The 19871-nt window shown below is 38.1% G+C and overlaps 2 protein-coding genes across 4 annotated transcripts in view; one reads left to right on the plus strand and one right to left on the minus strand.

The window, feature by feature from the left end:
* LOC135469750 (dedicator of cytokinesis protein 7-like) overlaps positions 1-4305 on the plus strand; it is a 65618-nt gene extending 61313 nt beyond the window's left edge. For all 3 annotated transcript variants that reach the window (XM_064748330.1, XM_064748329.1, XM_064748331.1), the window contains one exon: positions 1034-4305. Coding sequence is in view for 2 of the 3 variants with exons in the window: in XM_064748329.1 (XP_064604399.1) it covers positions 1034-1082 (49 nt within the window). In the remaining variant the exon portion in view is untranslated. The remainder of the gene's footprint in view (positions 1-1033) is intronic.
* A 2200-nt stretch (positions 4306-6505) lies between these two features.
* Positions 6506-19871, minus strand: part of LOC135469751 (CAP-Gly domain-containing linker protein 3-like) — a 34997-nt gene continuing 21631 nt past the window's right edge. Inside the window, exons 8-13 of the mRNA XM_064748332.1 lie at positions 13597-13725; positions 12144-12267; positions 10857-10945; positions 10305-10347; positions 9467-9588; positions 6506-8442 (exon numbers count right to left, since the gene is read on the minus strand). Of these exons, the coding sequence (XP_064604402.1) occupies positions 8228-8442; positions 9467-9588; positions 10305-10347; positions 10857-10945; positions 12144-12267; positions 13597-13725 (722 nt within the window). The 3' untranslated portion in view covers positions 6506-8227. The remainder of the gene's footprint in view (positions 8443-9466; positions 9589-10304; positions 10348-10856; positions 10946-12143; positions 12268-13596; positions 13726-19871) is intronic.

A 19871-nucleotide genomic window follows, 5' to 3' on the forward strand; every position in this document is an offset into this window, starting at 1 on the left:
CAACATTATGGTAGGAGGAAACCGGACAGAGCCCAGGGGAAACCCACGACCGTCTGCTTGTGCTGGCAGATCTTCTCACATACAGTTAGAGAGGTAGCCAGCATGAGCTAGACTCAAACTCAAAGTGACAAATTTGTTGAGAGGCTTCCGGGTCATTGGGCCACACTGCCATACTAACCTCCTTGACCACTAAGGCACCTATGTAAACTTTGGTCAATTACATTATATGTAAGATGGTGGTTTCATTGTGGTATAGAATAGAATGTGGTGTTGTGAAAGCTTTGTGCTCCTAAATTTTAATACGACAACTCTTGAAACACGGTGGATGTCTGAATTGATCTATCTGGGTGAACATACAAATTGTTTTATCCCTACTGGTATCGAAAGTGTGCTAACAGGGTGGATTTCTAAATGGTTGTGAGAAGATGGATGTTCAAATTGTTTTAACTGGATGGATGTTCCAATTGTTTTAACTGGGTGGATGTTCCAATTGTTTTAACTGGATGGATGTTCCAATTGTTTTAACTGGATGGATGTTCCAATTGTTTTAACCCGATTGATATCCAAATTGTTCTAATGGGATGGACATCCAAATTGTTCTAATGGGATGGACATCTAAATTTTTAAACAGGGTGGACACGAAAATTTTTGTAACTGGATAGACATCCAAATTGTTGTAAGTCGGTGGACGTTCGGATGGTTGTAACAGAGTGGACATAACAGTTTTTTTAACTGAATGATTACCCAAAGCAAGTGGTGGTAAACAGATGGATGTGCAATTTGTAGCTAAATAGAAACATGATGGACAGCCAAGTTATATTAACAGAGTGGATATCTGAATAATAGCAACATTAATCCCTGATTAACTTAATGCTAAATTAGCTGGACACCCAAATGATGGAAACCTATAATGTAAGGAAAAATTAGCACCCAAATTGTATCAACCATGTTAGGGAAAATGTACGTCCTTTATTTATAACAAATCTCTGTATTAATGCTTCATGTTTATAAAGTTCTTTTTTTTATTTTTCAGGGAGAGCCGGACCAAGCGACCATCATCTCCTAACACTTCTGAATGCTGATTGGTCAGCAGTACTATGCTGAGAGCTGATTGGTCAGCAGTACAATGCTGAGTGTTGATTGGTCAGCAGAACTATGGTAGGCTCAGTACTGATTGGTCAGCTGTACTATACTGAGTGCTGATCGCACGACAGTACTGTGAGGAGTACTGATTGGTCAGCAGTACTATGTGAAGTGCTGATTGGTCAGCAGTACTATGAAGAAAACGTCTTCCAGTTTAACCCACCCAACTTAATCACTTGCCTAAGCTTTAGTAGTGATAGTTGCTAGGTGACCACCATGCAGCTTGAGTTCTAGTCACTGGTGTGTGCTTGTCCTGGGATTTTGCTCAGTACAAATTTGGCAATAGATGCTCAAGAGCTTTCTGTCACATGTCACTCAAAACGTTTTGTGTATTCTAGAGTGGATGCATGCGTGAAGTTGTGGTAATCAAAATCTGTAGCCAAAAGCTCGGATTTCTTTACATTTGAAATGGTATACATGGGAATGAGTTTTTAGTATTTTAGATGATGATGATCTCAACTTGAGGTAATTCTTGTTAAGTCATTCTGTCTGACCTCCTTTTCCGTGAGGCAGGAGTTTGAGGTTCAAATCAAAGGAGACTGCACGTTGTTTAGAGTTGGCCATATCTAGGTAAATAGTTTCGGTTTTCATCCCAGATTTTATAGGTGCATAATGACCATATATGAAGAAATTTGCAAATCAAAATGATGCTCTTAGAGCTTTAAAGACTTTGAATGAAAGAGATTTTTTTGAGATCATACTTTTCGGTGATAAAAGTATTTGTTTTAACACAGCTGTATTAGATCTGGGGCCCAATCTTTTCAAGGAACATTGCCCTGCTATAATTGTGTACTATTGAGAAACGGGTTGACATGTTTTCATTTAAAATGTTCTATATCTAGTATCGTACATTGGCCTCAAACATGCGCGTAAAATTTATCTAAAACTAGTGTCAGTTGTCGCTCTCCAGGAGCCAAGGTTTGAAGATCAAATGAACAAGTTGCCTATTTTTTTTTTTTGCCCATCTTTATTTTAAGAAGACTATCATGTATTTTCGGAGTTCAAATTTTTTTTTTTTCATTTTTCATTTTCAAGTTTTCGTTTTTGTCAAGCTGCTGTAACATCAGACGATGCTGAGCTCATCATAGAAGTTGAACACGAAGGAAATACTATCCTTGTCAGTTGAACCTGGCTTCATGTGGTTTGCTTCAAACCGTCTTCACATAGCTGTTATTTGAGGTGGGGATTAATCCAGTAATCGCTCATGGACTAGATCAGATGTCTCTTACCGTGGATACACACCCTCATTATTGGACCAAGAATCTCACAGAAGTGCCCATGTGACTTGCTGCTTGGGTATTCTCTCTATATCAAGGCGACAGAAAGAGGTTGTATGGTAAAAGCACACAAGTCATTACATAGTTTAGGACATCTAACTCTGTCTCATCAACGTTTTCAGTGACAATGTAGAAAAGGGTAATGTGACAAGAGGTATGAATTTGTAATGAGATTGTGCACAGTACGATAAACTCAGCTGAAGTTAAAAGTCCTGTATGAGCATCCCAGTAGTGTGCCATTAGTCTGCCTGTGGTAAACCAGTAAAATGTCTGTAGAGTGTTACAGGTGAGTGGTCACACAGATCATTGCTGTAACTTTACAGCAATACCTTATGGCAGCATGCCACTGACAACTTCCACCTGTATGCTGCTGTGGAATAATAGTTCAGGTGATCAAGTACAATTAGATACGGCTCTGTGCCACCATCCGTACTCAACTTTGAACTTTGTCTTAGAAGATGCTTTAAGGACGTACCAGACAGTTTATGTTTATGAGAGACATAAAGGATACAGTATATTTTAGTATTCTGGCAGCAGGCCTATTGCAGTTGGACAAAAGGAAGTGGGGACTTACAGAACTCTTTCTATGTATCACCTGATGTGGAAAATCTCCAATGGACCAGTAAAATTTTGTTTTAACGACATTAAAATAGAAGAAGGGGGAATGAGAATGGGGTGGGGGGCTGTTTCAGCGGTATTGTCAATAACCACAAAAAGATTTACACAAAATATTTGAAATGGTGAAGTGCAATAAGATACTTTTTATTTTCACATTACAAATGCTTTTTTTTTAATTGTTTTTTATCTTAATATATAGAAATATTTGTATGTTCTATGTGTGTGTTTTGCTTATGTGTACCTACCTTTCTACATGTATGTCTATCATGTAATAGTTACATTACAGGAGCTCAACTCAAAACTGTGTCTCTTCTGTCAAATAATATTGTACAAGGCAGGAGTTTTGATTTGTTCTCCATGGAAGTCCTGGACTAATGTTAAGATTTATTCTACCTGTAACAAGTTTAGACAACTGAAGTTTTCATGATTCCTTTTATCTTGCATTTATGCACACACAATATATTTCTTTGCCAAAGATGTTTTTGAAGGGGCAGTAATAATGTAGAACTGTTCACTCCATTGATATACAGTATATCTATTTATGCTGATATGTTCTCGTAAATACACTCACTTAATGTTGTCATCAGACTCCGTGGCTTGTCTTTTGTCTACCATAAACCATAGCATTTTGAATGTTGTATCAGGCAATCATTATTCGCTCAAGCATTTGTAGAGCTCAGTTTTGCAGATAGACCAAAGTAAAATAAACAGGAGAGCTATACCTGAAGTTCTTTGGATTTTTGTTCTTAGTTTATAGTTTATGGTAAATCATAAACTCTATCTTGGGATAATTACGGACCATTCAACAAGCTTTATTCATGGACATATTTGTGCCAAAGCCCTTGGTTCCTGTCACTAACCCACACAGCATTTTACAGCTACATGTAGCTACATGAATTTCCTGTGCCTGGCGCTCACCATAACGGGATACTGTAAATGTTCAACCTTTTCAAAGACTAAAACACTTTTCAGTGGATTTTATGTATACAATTATTATGAAAATGTTAAGAATGATTTGTTTGTGTCATTAAAGATGGAAGGCTTCATGAAATTCTGCATAATATTTCTCTGCACCCCACTTCAAAATATTGGTTGCAGAGATTGTTGAAAAAGAATTAAGGCAGGCCAATTTCTGTTCAGTTCTGTGTCCGTATAATGTCACTAGAAGGAGTCTGTATTTGTCATGTTCCTCAACATATTCCACTGAGGCCATTATTAAAAATATGTTGGTTGGGGCTAACCTGCCATTCCATCAAAATCCCTGTCTCAATCCTTACTTTTTAAAGTTTTTTCAAAACTTTCTCTAAATATCAAGTTTTCACTTCTGTAAAGAGAAAAACAAATGCCCACCAGTACTGACCTTCACTATTTGTTTTCTGATAAAGTTGGAATATCTCCAACACAGAATTTTTTAAGGATGATCTGTGACAGCACTTTAACCATGTAGGTATTCAGGCCAACATGCCTGTGAAAGATACATTTGCAATATAACCTTCACATAACTTGAATGCAAAAATGTCAAGACAACAGTGCAAACTTGCACAAAGTTTATGTTCACGGTGCACAAGTATGGTAGTTGCAATTACATGTACCACAATGATTCATTTGTTATTTCAGTGTCATGCTCCCGAATTTTTCACTTGAACAATGGTTTTACGGGTAAAGAAACTGGGGGGCCCTGGTTTATGCCCACAGAAAACCACTGACCTTTGGCAACTTACTGACCAACTTGGACACCATTTTGTTTGTCTGCAGTTTTCCCTGTTTTTGTTACCTCAAAGGATTTACTCAACAATTCACAAAGATGACAGATGTGAGCAGTGCTTTACTGATCAAAATGGAACTTTGTGGTAATAAAATACCTCATAAATAACACACAAAAAAGATTTCAATTATATATCTAACACTACAAACCATGCAAAGTATTCAAAACCATTTGACACACTGTATTGATGCACATGTATATAACAGTTGACCAATCATTTGTACAAACCTGTTTGCACAAAGGCACAAGGTAAAATGATGGTACTGGGCTCAGTTGATCAAAAGTGTACTATAATATGGCTGGTAGTAGCTTGGAATGAATTGTCATTGGTTTTGTATCAGGATGGGACTGGTATTTAAAGTCAAACTTTTACTACACTTTTGCACAACTGATCCCAGAACGTGAGTATATTATTATTACTGTAAGCATATGTGAGAACGTTTTCATCTTCCATTTAAATATGATATTTTAATATTAAAGGCACAGTGCATGTTGACCTGATGGATTGTGGGGCATACAATCAATAAAGTTGTGTTTTTTGAAATCTAGACATACATGTACAAGTAGTATGTAAAAAATAATGGTCAAATTGCCTCATCTGCTATAATTTAGCCACATTATCTTAAATGACAAGAAAAAATCTGAATACGACTGTTATGTTAAGATGATTTGTTAGGTTGAGAGATCACACTTGAAGCCATCATCAGGAATAGTTTACCCGTACCTCAAAGAGGCACTATCCAGATCGTACCTCAAAAGAGTCACTGTCTGGATTGCACTCAAGAGAGGCATTGTCCCGGATTGTACCTTAAAGAGGCACTGTCCTGACTGTACCTCGAAAGAGGCACTGTCTGGTTGTACCTTAAAGAGGCACTGTTCGGATCTAATAAAAAACCATGATGATGCAATGATAATGTCCAGTAAATGAACAAATCAAACTTTGAGGCAACTTGACACATTTCCAGCAGTCAATTCATCAAAGACCAGAGATCACAACGAAAAAAATAGCCGGCATTTATTACCATTTCACATTGAGGTTCAGCACATTTTTCTTTTACAAAACTTGTATCTTATAAACCATGTTAGCAGAATAAGTCAATATCACTTTATGTCATTAAAACCCAACATTGCTTTATGGCGTTACAGCCCAGAAAACGTCTTTCACAAAATTTGTTACATGAAAATGGCTTAACACTCTGACAAGTTTTGTGACAATGGTTCATGTTTGACAAAGTGTTCTTGGCAAAGTGTGAGGCAAGAGGTGATAAATCTGATGTTGACCTCATCGAGAACAATTGTGGCCGGATAAACTAACAGTTAACATAAAGCATATTTTGGTAATAATGGTTACCTTTCGAAGACACTATAGAAGTTTGTTAACCAAAACAAGGTCATTTTAACCTAGGGTTAACATGGGAAGAGTTGTGATTTTATTGTAGACTTGTCCATGTTGGCTAGGTGGAAATATAACATACAAAAATTGTTTACCATTTTTTTGGCCATAAAAACATTATCTTGGATACATGGAAGCCTACAGAATGTACAATGATCATGTCCAGTTCATGGTAAACTCTCCCCAGAAAACTCTTCAAAATAGGGGGAAGTTATAACCGGAGGAATGATTAAGTTTCTACACAGAAAGAACTTATTGCTTCACTGATGTATTTGTGTACGTATTTGAGATTCTTCAGATGTGCTCAAATAACCACCTACAATTTTCAATTCAGTTAATGGGAAAAATCTCCCCCAAAAAACCCACCCACACAATATATTCCTGTCAATGGTTATAAACTTGGAGAAGAAATGATCAACTAAGTTGATCCTTATAATGACTTGTAAATGAGTAAAAACGTGCCTTTAAATTTTGGGTATACCCAAATGAAGGCCAGTAATTACAACAAAGGGTGTGTCCATAGTAAGGTAACGTAAAACGCTGGCAACTTTTTGCAGTTTAACCAGACAAAACTGATTCAAATACATCAATTACATGAAGATGCTACAATGTCGTAATTTATTTCGTTGGTATTTTACGGCGTACTCCAGAATATTTAACTCATACGACAATGGCCAGCCATATGTTGTAAGGAAACTGGATGGTGGTAATCGGGGTGGGGGTGGGGGGGGATCATTCCAATGAACATCTATAGGTTGCTGACCAGGCCTTCCCAGAGGACTTGAACTCACAGCGACCGCATTGGTAACAGAGGCCCCTGGGTCATAGCGCCGTACTGACGCGCTCAACACGGAGGCCATAAAGCACAAATGTCTATATATATATATATATACACACACTATACATATACAGGCACAAACACACATATATATGAACTTTTTTTAAACTGATGTACTAGTGGGCTCATTGGCCTTTGGAACCGTGCTGATAAAGAACTAAGTAATTTGCTGGTGTGGATCTCAAGACACATTTACCTGCCACTTCAGCCAGGGATGGAAGTATTCCAGTGATTACAATATAAATGTTTGTATGCCTGGATCAATGATTACAATGCTGAAGCTGGGAAGTCTTTCCTAAATGGCACTTAGTTTCAGGTGACTTTAAATTAGTTATGCACTGTATTGTTTGTAAGCGTTGGTTCATGTTAAAGGGCTTAGACAATTAATACATGACTGAGTTATACCAACGATTTTTATCATAGTTTTAACACAGATCATTGCCTTTCATTTCAATGGCAAAAACAAGTGGTCAAAGTTTTCTCAACTGTCAGTTGGTATATTTGTAACATGGAATGAATTAATAAAGCTTATGCCGTGTGCAAGCTATCTCCATTATTGCAATAACCAAAACGGATATACTTTTTGGCCTTTAGTCCCTAAAACCATGTGGGAAATTATGCCCATACAAATCAAACAGAGAACAACAAATACTTCAAAAACACATTTCAATCTTCCAATATGAAACATTTTGAAAAAAAAAATACATTATTATATGTGTTAATATTATCCAAACAACTACCACCTAAGTACAACACAGCAATAAAAGTTCACAAAAAATTGTGGAGATCCATGTATTTCCAAGGAAACCAGATCTATAAATGTAACCATGAACAATGGCTCCCCCTTGTGAAAAGCAGGGAGTCACCTCCCCTGACCAGCAGTTTCTCATAACACATTTAAATGGACAACAAACAAGTTTATATTTTTGACAACTGTTTGAAATATAAATATTTGATTTCAAGAAATGTTTGATAATGTAAAATGAAGTGTATGAAAATACTAGGTATACATGTATGTGAAAAATATTTTTCAGGTGAAGGGGAAAATAAATTGTGGAAGGCATTGTGTGACTCGATATTCAACAAATCTGACCTTGATGTGCCCTTGGTTCTAATGAGTGATATGACAAATGTTCTGATTGATTGTTGTCAATATCCGCATGACCTTGCAGCCATGTCTGTGACTGGTTGACTCAGTCAGGTGAGAATGTTTCTCTCAGGAGTTTAGTTCCGCTTATTCCGCGCACTGACACTCGACTAGGCCGCACCAGCACTCCATGCTCAGGCTTAGCGTTGAAATAGCGCTTCCCTTGGACTACACCATCGTGGCGACCTTTTGGGCTGCGCAACTCCACCCCAATCCACACACCATCAGCAAAGTCGATTGGCCCTACATATCGCACTGTTCCTGTAAAAGTATGGTGCACATTTAAATGACATATTCTTTATCAAAAATCCTGAAGAGTTCATCTCATCTCCTCTTCAAAGAGCAAACAAAATGTTGTTGTTGTTCCTGGATTTTGAGGATTCCTACAATTCCAGACAAGGATGTTGTCTTTCACATAAATATTTGCAGGACATTTTGTACCCAAAATTTTGCTTCATTACCACTTCAGATTTAATTTTCTTATAGGACTTTCCAGTTATTTCACAAGGCAAATGTAGGACCACATCCAGTGACGAAGTATATTCACCCGTTTTATACAAGCAAAGTGCACAAAATGCCAATTACATTCTAAAAGTAATACAATAAATGGCCAATGGGGAAGTTCTCCTTCCTATAATAATTCAGGTTGAAGCTGTGGGTGTCTATTGTTCATTCCTGCCTTTGTGATCATGTCTTGTGGGCAAACTGGTAATGTGGAGCCCATTCACTGCAAGTGAACAACAGTCGAGTTAGCTTGAAACTGATTCACTATTGTACGTGAAAAGGTAGCCCCATTTATGCCATACACTACTACTGTAATTCTTCAATCTTTTCACAATGTGTTTATTCAAGCTTATTCTGAAGGCATTATTCTGTGCACAATGGTAAAATTACACTTTATATGAAGCCCTGAAATTGGCCAATCCAACCAATGTAGCTATGTCTCCAAAATCAATTTAAGCATGTATAAATTGCATTGAAAGTTGCTCTTTCATATGCGAAAAAGTTGAGGAATTAGGGTAGTCTGAGTAATGTGTGCCTTGTTTTGAAAATACTGAATTTTACCTAAAGTTTATCTTGTTTCAATAGACATACGTTGGTTGATTGTGATTGATTCATCCACCTTAAAGGGCCACAAAGAAGTGTTTTTGTGAAGTCTGAATAACTTCTCATCAGAAAAAATTGATAATTATAATCTAAAGTATCATGATAAAGCCTTTATGTACTTCTGAAAGTGCAGTTTTACAGACCTATTGTAGGTGGTATTGTAGGAAGCCAGACTCACCCATTTCATTGTAACCGGTGCAGAAGACGGTGGTGCCATCCTGGAGCCTCATCTTGGTGGTGGTGCCAGGGGTACGGATGATGCTGGGGTTTGGTGCGCTACGAGCTCGGCTAACAGACATACTGTAACAGACAAAAATATGGTCATTAGTTGATGAACACCTTCAACAAAACTGCTAGGAACAAGGGTTCATTTCATGTCCAAATCTGACAAGAATTCATCATGTGTTCCATACGAAATGACAAAATCTAAAAACCGATAATGTTCCATTCCATGATGTTTCACTGTCTTACTGGAATAATAAAAGTGAAGTCAACTGACGAACACTTCCTAATGCTAACATGAGGACATGCAGAAAATTCATGATTCTTCCATGTCTCCAAAATTTTCAACACGATACTTCATGATTGAGAAATTTATTCAAGACAGGTTTTAGCGGTAAGCAATTATGTATCAAATATGAAAATTTTTAATTTTTTGAGACAAAAAATTTCCTGAATAGAATTAAATGCACTGAAATATTTCAACGGTAAGGTAGGCTTTATGGACAATATTGTAAGCACTGGGCACTGAGGACAACAAAAGCTTTCATATTTTGGTTAATGCCATGGTCAGAATAGCTCTTTACATGTTCTAAAATAATGCACATCACATAATCTGTCAACATAAAGGTAAAAAAAAAGTCCATGTGAAACCTTAGGCAGCCAAGAACATCAATTTGGTCCATACAGCCCACCTTAGAATTCCATTACTAACACAAGCTTGATTCTGTTACATCATCAGTTAACCCATAAAGGATGGGGAAAATGTCATCAAAGGAAGTAACTGTCGGACTTACTGTCTGGTTCTGGATCCCGTACTGTAGGAACTGCCACCATTCACTGGCAAAACAAAACATATAACTTTTTTACTTGAATTTTACAGGGTAAGGTCCTTGAAAAGAAGAAAACTAGGACAGATTCCTGAGGCACATGTAGTGATAACAATGCCCATGCAATGTGGCGAATAAAGAAACTGACTGGTACAGTCATTTGATAACAAGAAAACTTAGACAGGACAACAGGAATAATGACATAGTGCCAATGAACAACGTTCAGCTCTCTTGTAGCCTTGGTAAACAAGGTTGGCGATGTAAACTGACCTAGTGTAGGGTGTAAACTGACCTAGTGTATGGTGTAAACTAACCTAGTGTAGGGTGTAAACTGACCATAGTGTATGGTGTGAACTGACCCTAGTGTAGGGTGTAAACTGACCCTAGTGCAGGGTGTAAACTAACCTACACCTAGCATAGTGTAAACTCACTTGGTTAACGTGTAAACTAACCTAGCGCATCGTGTAAACTAACTATAGTGTAGGGTGTAATCTGACCTAGTACATGGTGTAAACTAACCCGAGCTCTTCCTGCCATCTCTCTCAGACATAGCCCCCAAGCTAATCGTGTCCAGGGACTCTGTGGAGCTGAAGTGACGGTTTCCTAGTCTACAACAGAAATGTGCCACAATCCTTTACTTCAACGTTTACATATGTTAAGTAACTACAATCTACATAGACGTAAAAGAACTGGGGCTGGTTTCATGAAGCTTACTTAGTGTTAAGTTGCCCTTAGCTAAGAGCACTTTATATCTCTACAACATGTTATCATGGTAGTTTAAGGCTTACTTAGCTACATGTAAGTCAGCTTCATGAAACCGGTCCCTGGGATCCAGCACCGCTATCTCAATTATACTGACCAGGTCATGATCAATTGTATTGATCAGATCATGATACGTTCTTCTTCTAGAAGTCTTATCCCAATGCTAACACATTTACAGTGCTGCTTCACTGGAATTCAATGGCAAAGACACCAGTCATCCCAGTTTGTCATGGTGTACCAACATCGGATCAATCAGTGCTCATGCTGAGCTCCAAAATGAGGACATATCAGGATTATTAATTTTAAATTATTTACTGTAGTGGTGCCTAACGACATACTTATGAAATTTTACTTTATGCATCTGGCGATTTTGTTTGTGGTTGAACAAGACAGGAAATGTCGGAGGTAAACCACAGCCCTTTGCCAGGTACCTGACAAACCACGGACTTCAGAGCTGCAGCTGAACCTGCTGGATTTGAGCCTTTGACCTCAATGGTCTAACCGATTAACATAAAAGGAATGCAGTATGCAGCAAAATGACTCCCAAATTTTTAGTCATATGCACGACTCGTCTCAGAACTGAATCCTTGTTTCATATCTCATTTGAGATAAGCTGCAAGACTGTCCTTCTTGTTATCTTTCTAGGTTCTATTTACTGAACATTCATTTACTTGTTAACTTCTTTCAATGTATGTCATACTCAAGAAGTTTTGACACATACAATGACAATCAGTTTTATGGATGGAGTAAACCAGGATGCCCTGGTACATCTTTGGCATGTTTCTGACTATTAAGCTTTTCCACATAAGATATGCACACCATATTGGAGGATGAAGTTTTCAATGAAGGTCACACTGTACTAATGGCCTCTCCAGCATCGTCAACCCCTTGCTGTCAACGGGGAACCGCAATCTACACTCAATATTCAGGTAAATGAAGAACAGAGGAAAAATGTGTTTTAGTTGTAGTTGATTTTAATAATTTGAAGTCCAAACCTATAGACCCAAAAATTACACGGTTCACATGCAATTCTAAAGGACTCACTTTTGAAGTCGGGAAGCGGGGGCGAAGACGCCATGCCTGGGCTGACAGCTGAAGTAACGAGTGTTATTCACAGACCCATCGTTCTTCCCAGCAGGTCTATCCAGCTCAATGCCATACCATAATCCTTTGGAAGAGAAACACATGCCATTCCCAGAGCTGTCTTTGTTTATTTATTTATCTGAATAAAGTTTTACACCACAGTCAAGAATATTTCACGTATATGACAGCAGCCAGCATTATGGCAGGAGGAAACCCGGGTAGATCTCAAGGGAAACACACAACCATGCCCAGCTGGCTGCCACACCCTGGCACACCCCAGAGCTTTAAATCACACCATCCAGTAAATGGTTACCAACATAAACGTTCAGACACTGAAGTTGAAGTGAAAAAATTGGTTATTCTACTTAAGACATCTTTCCAGTCTTGGACGATGGAACCATATGTTTCTATTTATTTATTTATTTGATTGGTGTTTTACTCCATACTCAAGAATATTTCACTTATACAACAGCAGCCAGCATTATGGTGGGCGGATATCGGGTAGAACCTGGGGGAAACCCACAAACATCCACTGGTTGCTCGCAGATCTTCCCATGTACGGCCGGAGAGGAAGCCAGCACTTGATTACACTAATATTTTTTCTAAATGTTTCATCTCACTTTGTGAAAATAGACGTATCTCTCCTAAAATCTCACTCAAATACCAAATCAAACTAAGAAAACAAGGCTGTTTTGTACAGTATTTAATAGTGTGCAAGTGAAATGTAAAAATCCCTAAAGGTAAAGAAAACACTAATTGAAGTAATCAAAAAAAATAATTTGATTGATTTTTTCAAAATTTTTGAAACAGTTTTAAAACTTCTGATCCTACATTGGTCTGTAGTGACCCAGATGGTATCAGTGATGTTACATCTGTATCATTTCCCCGAATTAGCTTGTGTCAATGTCCATTCTGCGAATGTATTAATAGATCTACATGTGTATGCATACAGAATGATGAAATCTAGTGGTCTGAGTGTGTTAAATGGCAAAAACCTGAAGTGACATCACTGGTCCCAATATGATCAGAAAAGGTAACCGTAGTTTCAAATGCATATTACGGAGTTGAAAAAAAATTTTAAAGCAATAAATCCAACTTTTTGTGGACAGTTTTTTTATGGGCTTTCATCTGATAAATACCCTAATTCCTCAACTTTTTAGCATATGAATATATATGCATATGAGCAACTTATGCACATTTTTAAGTTGATTTTGGAGACTAAACTACATTGGATGGATTTGTCAGTTTCAGGGCTTCACAAAAGGTAATACTTTATCAGTCAACACAGGACAATGCCTTTGGAATATGCCTGAATAAACATCTTGCAAACATCCAAACAGGTTGAAGCATTATAGTACTATACATTAGTGCTTTCCTCTAACAAACTTAGTGCATGGTGCTACTGCAAACAGACCTGGAGCAAATTTTGTTTCCCCAACAAATCTGACCGTTCCTTTCCTCTGGCCAGCTACAATCACTCTGTCCCCTGGCTCAATGCCATCTGATTGGTCAGTCAGGGAAGAAGTCCGTCCTTTAGGTAAACCTGTCACAAATCAAATTTCTCATGAAATGCAGTTGAAATATTACAATACAGCCAGTATACATTAGGATGCCACTGTATGAAAATGAAAAGAATTTATGCCTCTTTTTAGATGATAATACAATTTCCTTTTTAAAAGTATTAAACTGTTGATACTTAGGTCAGCATTAATGATACTTTCACTGAATTAATTAATACAAGTTTGAAACGATCTAGGCGAGTTCATCTCCATGAACATAATGATTGTAAATATGGATTCAATGTAAATGTTTTACAAAGGCAAAATTCATATTGGCACATAAACAAATACTTGTAACATTAAATGTAACTATTAAAGTATGTAAAACTGATCATGCACAAAACTACATTTGTACAACTGAAACATCACACTGCAATGCACAACATTCCAGCATATGACAAAGCTTTTACTGTAAGCACATGGGGTAAAAACTACCAAGCCATATCAAATATATGCACGGTAACACTGAACATTTTGCACACTACCGGTACATGTAAATGAGGTTTGCTGTTAACTGCAATAAGCATACCCTGCAGCAGGGTGGACAGATGGGCTACTTTCTCTCCCTCTTCAACCCAAACGTTAAATAGCAATAAAGCTCAGGAAAATGATATGAAGACATCCAATCTGCCCGATTTGAAATACCCACTCACTTGACAATGGCGGCTTTTGTCTAATTGCGGTGGCTTTGAGGTTGTTGGCGTTGGACCAATCACATGAGCTCACAAAGAGTGGGCGGCTTTTAACTATCTTTTCTTGGAATCTGCGTTAAGTTTTCAATGCAGGTTCTCTTATCTATTACACAAGATGGGTAAAGTACAGGGACATAATGTAGAGTAAATCCACTGCTCTGCACAGCACACGGAACACAACAACAACAACAAAATACCTTGGAACAAAGCTAACAACATGTAAGATGTAACAAGATCTAATGAAAAACACAGCAAAAACTAAAACACACACACACACACACACAGAAATTTGAAATAAAAAATGACATAAAATAAAAAAAACTATGGCACGGAGGTGGAAGTTCTTTATTATTCTATCCTATATTCAGATGAAAATTCACTTTCCTTTGGACGAAAACTCCTATAATATTTTCTGGTATCTATCATGAACATTTGTAACATTGTTGTCTTGTACGTCAATAGTTTCTAGTCATAAATCTATATTCACACCAGAATAACAGTGACAGATACATGGAGTACTGACATAGGTGACACAGACGGTTACCCAGTGGACATGATACTCTTCAACTAAACAACAATGACAGACAGAGAGAGCAAATAGGTCACACAGTGGACATTACACTGACCAACTGAACAACAGTGACAGACGCATGGAGTACAGACGTGGGTCAGACAGTGGACATGATACTCATCAACTGAACAACAGTGACAGACATATGGAGTACAGACGTGGGTCAGACAGTGGACATGATACTCATCAACTGAACAACAGTGACAGACACATGGAGTAGAGACATAGGTCACACAGTGGACATGATACTCATCAACTGAACAACAATGACAGATATATGGAGTACAGACGTGGGTCAGACAGTGGACATGATACTCATCAACTGAACAACAGTGACAGACATATGGAGTACAGACGTGGGTCAGACCGTGGACATGATACTCATCAAATGAACAACAGTGACAGACATATGGAGTACAGACAAGGGTCAGACAGTGGACATGATACTCATCAAATGAACAACAGTGACAGGCACATGGAGTAGAGACATAGGTCACACAGTGGACATGATACTCATCAACTGAACAACAGTGACGGACGCATGGAGTAGAGACATAGGTCACACAGTGGACATGGTACTCATCAAATGAACAACAGTGACAGACGCATGGAGTAGAGACAGGTCACACAGTGGACATGATACTCATCAACTGAACAACAGTGACAGACACATGGAGTACAGACAGGTCACACAGTGGACATGATACTCACCACCTGAACAACAGTGACAGACACATGGAGTAGAGACATAGGTCACACAGTGGACATGATACTCACCACCTGAACAGCAGTGACAGACACATGGAGTAGAGACATAGGTCACACAGTGGACATGATACTCACCACCTGAACAACAGTGACAGACACATGGAGTAGAGACATAGGTCACACAGTGGACATGATACTCACCACCTGAACAGCAGTGACAGACACATGGAGTAGAGACATAGGTCACACAGTGGACATGATACTCACCACCTGAACAGCAGTGACAGACACATGGAGTAGAGACATAGGTCACACAGTGGACATGACACTAACCAACTGGACAACACTGACAGACACATGGAGTAGAGACATAGGTCACACAGTGGACATGATACTCACCACCTGAACAACAGTGACAGACACATGGAGTAGAGACATAGGTCACACAGTGGACATGATACTCACCACCTGAACAGCAGTGACAGACACATGGAGTACAGACAGGTCAGAGTGGATTCAGATACAGGACACTCAGTACACAACTCAAACACTGCTATATAACTCAATACAAAGACAGAGAGCTATACCTTTCGGTGGTCTTCCAGAACTATCTGTATCATTACTTCAAACTTGGCTTCTCTGTTCAACCAAGCTAACCCAGAAGTTTAAAACACTACATAAGACCATCTGTTTGCTCAAAAAAACTACTCCTTTGCTGTGTAAATTGTAACAGCCCTAGGACCTACTCATGCATCTGCCATGTTAAAACACCTGTTTTTCTCCAACAGAAACATGCTAAGGCTGTTATTTATTTGATTGGTGTTTACCTCGTGCTCAAGATAACTTGACTTATACAACAGCGGCCAGCATTATGGTGGGTGGAAACTGGGCAGAGTCCGGGGGAAACACACGACCATCCACAGACCTTCCCAAGCACAGAGGGAGAGGAAGCCAGCATGAGCTGGACTTGAACTCACAGTGACCGCATTGGTGAGAGTCTCCTGGGTCATTATGCTGCGGTAATCAACTGAGCCATGGAGATCGCACTAGGGCTATATAGCGTTTGTCCGTTGTCATACATGCAGGTGTCTCAGCTGTCAACTCCAGGCAGGTATCCCAGGTATGGTCAATGGAAAATACACATTCACCTGAATCTATGAAGAGCATGAATTCAAATATGGCTGATGGGGTTTGAGTTTATCCAATTTCATCCGGTTTTGTGACCGCACATGGGGACACATATATGGAATTGAAAGCGTAAACATCTAGGATTACTGACATTCTTGTATTTATTTGTCACTCCACTGAGGCACGCTCACCAATAAAATGGCTACAATAAGTATATTCCCAGATTGTGGATGGCAGTGGAAACCTATAATGATGATTATGAAATAGGGTTGTGCCCAATGTACTTTCCAAGCTTTGGACTGGGTTGGCATCCTGAAAAATGTGCTTTTGTCAGTCTTTGTTTGATTGATTCATTTCATTCTTGGTTAAAGTGATCGTAATGATACATCACAGAAAGACTGACAGTCTTCAAAAGTCTATGGAAGCGGATGTTCACATACTCTGCAGAAAACATAAATTTTTCTTAAGCCCCAAGCACAATATCATTTTATCATAGAATGAAAAATGATATTGTACCGTTATTTATTATTTACCTGATTCTTGTTGAATGCCATGCTCAAGAATCTTTCATTTACACAACAGTAGTTTCATGGGTGAAGAAAACCTTTGGCAAGTTACTTTGCAAACATGTGTGTACATCTGCACATACACACCATACTGGTGAAAGGCATGTTGTCTTGAACAAACGTTAGACTAGGCAAACATACACACAAGCATTGTTGTTTGCCACCAACACCCCAAAAGCGATGAATCTACAAATTCCCTGTCCATGGATGGGTTTGAACCTGCACCTCACGTGTCCTCCCAACTGAATTTATTTGATTGGTGTTTTACGCCCTACTCAAGAATACTTCACTCTTATGACGACAGGCCATCTCACGTCCTAGTGATTGAAAGACAAGCACCTGTAACCACTAGACAACAACAACCCATACCTTATTATACTGTGCTGGTGAAAAGGTCAATTTATAAATTATAAACATTTAGTATCGAATTCAATATGCTCACAGTTCAGCATTGTCTCTCTATGCCATGAACAAAATCAATGTGGCTTCACTTCTACCTGTGGGACTTCTCACTGCAGTTTAATTAGGTCTGTATCTTCACTACTAACCCTTCTGTTTATTCGCCCTACCTTTGACACTATCTGGGCTTATCAACAAAAAGAAATTGTGACTGCATGTGTTCACCTGCATGTGAAGATATTCACCTTTTATGATTGATGGTATAGTGTACATATAAATGTATGATTTTCTAAAATGTCGACTTTACATTCTGATATAACAGCAAGAGAGGGTTACTCTGTGCATTTTAACATGGGCATGTATGTACAACAATGAATATTATCCACAATGATAATAAATAACCTTAATTTCCCGAAATCTAGATTTTTTAGGTAATTAGAATAAAATGAAGTTGTATTTTGTGGATCAATGTCAATAATTTGTGTACATCGTCTGACCATATTAAAAACCACTGATTTGACTTCGTGTGGCATAAAGCATTAACATGGCAGGACAAAGAGACCTCCCCATCATATCAGATTAAAACTTGAAATTCATGTATTTATCCTACTATCACCACTGCCACACAAAAGCAGGTTTGAGTTCGCAAAAAGCTAACTTGCAATGTCCCTGAGGCTATCGGGCTTGCATTATTCAATAGGAATCAACTCCTTTAAATAAAAAGCGACAAAAAAAGCCAGGCTGAGTATGGTACATAGAAATATTGTAATTTGTGATCTCACCTAAAAGCGTATTACAGCTGTAAGGAGTACCAGAGGATTACAGATATAGTAATACTTGTACTGTGTGTACAGTGAAAGCGTTTGTTGGAGAATATTTCTGCATTATCCTAAATTAATTATGAGTTCCTGAAGTCTAAGCTTCCAAGACAGAATATTGGTGACAATTTCTTCAGGATGTAAAATGACATATGGTCTGGTGATGGGAAACTAAATCAAAACAAATAGCTGAGTTTATCCAGAAAATACATTGGCAGCATCAACGACGATGCGAATGGCCAGCCTCTACTTCGAATTGCATCCCTGAATCATGCTTCTTCAATTGAATTTAAGCCCCTCATTAGCTTTATTATTATTATTATTAATTTTAAGCCCCTTAACTCATACTATACTGGGACACATACAATTATAACTACCACTGGACACCTTTACAAGTCTATGAGGCTATATCTGTGCACCTAAGTGTATAAACATGGCTTCCTCTGCATTTTAGTACCTACCCTGCATTTCTGTTATCACTGTCCTGTCCTCATTGTAAAGATGTAATCAGTTATATTACAAAGTAGTCCACAATTCTTGTAAATGTTTAAGGTGGAAATACTTTGTTTAAGTGATCTGCTTTGTCTTGCAATACTTATTTTGTTGTCAATAAAATGACTATACTGATGTACACCTGAGGCAGAAATTAACAAGGATGACAAACAAACCTTGTCATAAATCGGACGTTTCTACTGAGAACAGCACAGTGAGCACCGAGTAGTGTTGGATAACTTGGTGCGTACACATGGGCTTTGTACATTTATACCCAAACACAGTCCAATGGAGCCAATAGTCAAGAATTGCCCTTCAACTGTTATTATATCAGTAAAATCTATACACAAAGTGCAAACAACTTATTTTCTGTCCTTTTAAAGTAAAAGAAAGCTAAACTTTGAAGTAAGGTTCAACATACAGACAACTGAAAACTATGCGTAAAAATACTTTCATTTATTTTTACAGATTTTTTTTTTAAGAGTGTTAAAAGGCATTTAAATATTTGAATACTATGGTGGGCTTTGTGAGCCATACTGATGGTATCAAGGAACTCTGACGTCACATCACCTTTTTTTCCTGATGTTAACCAGATGAAAGGAATTTTAGAAAACTTAATTTCAGTAATCTTTTACTCATGAGCAAAAACGGTTATTCCAACAGTCAGTATCATGAAGAAAGTTGGAAAAACTTCATGTGACGTTTTAGTTCCTAAACTCTGTTTGATTCTTGTCAAAAAAATGTTTGAAATGTATG

This window comes from Liolophura sinensis, chromosome 7 (assembly GCF_032854445.1).
Source record: "Liolophura sinensis isolate JHLJ2023 chromosome 7, CUHK_Ljap_v2, whole genome shotgun sequence".
Taxonomy (NCBI): domain Eukaryota; kingdom Metazoa; phylum Mollusca; class Polyplacophora; order Chitonida; family Chitonidae; genus Liolophura; species Liolophura sinensis.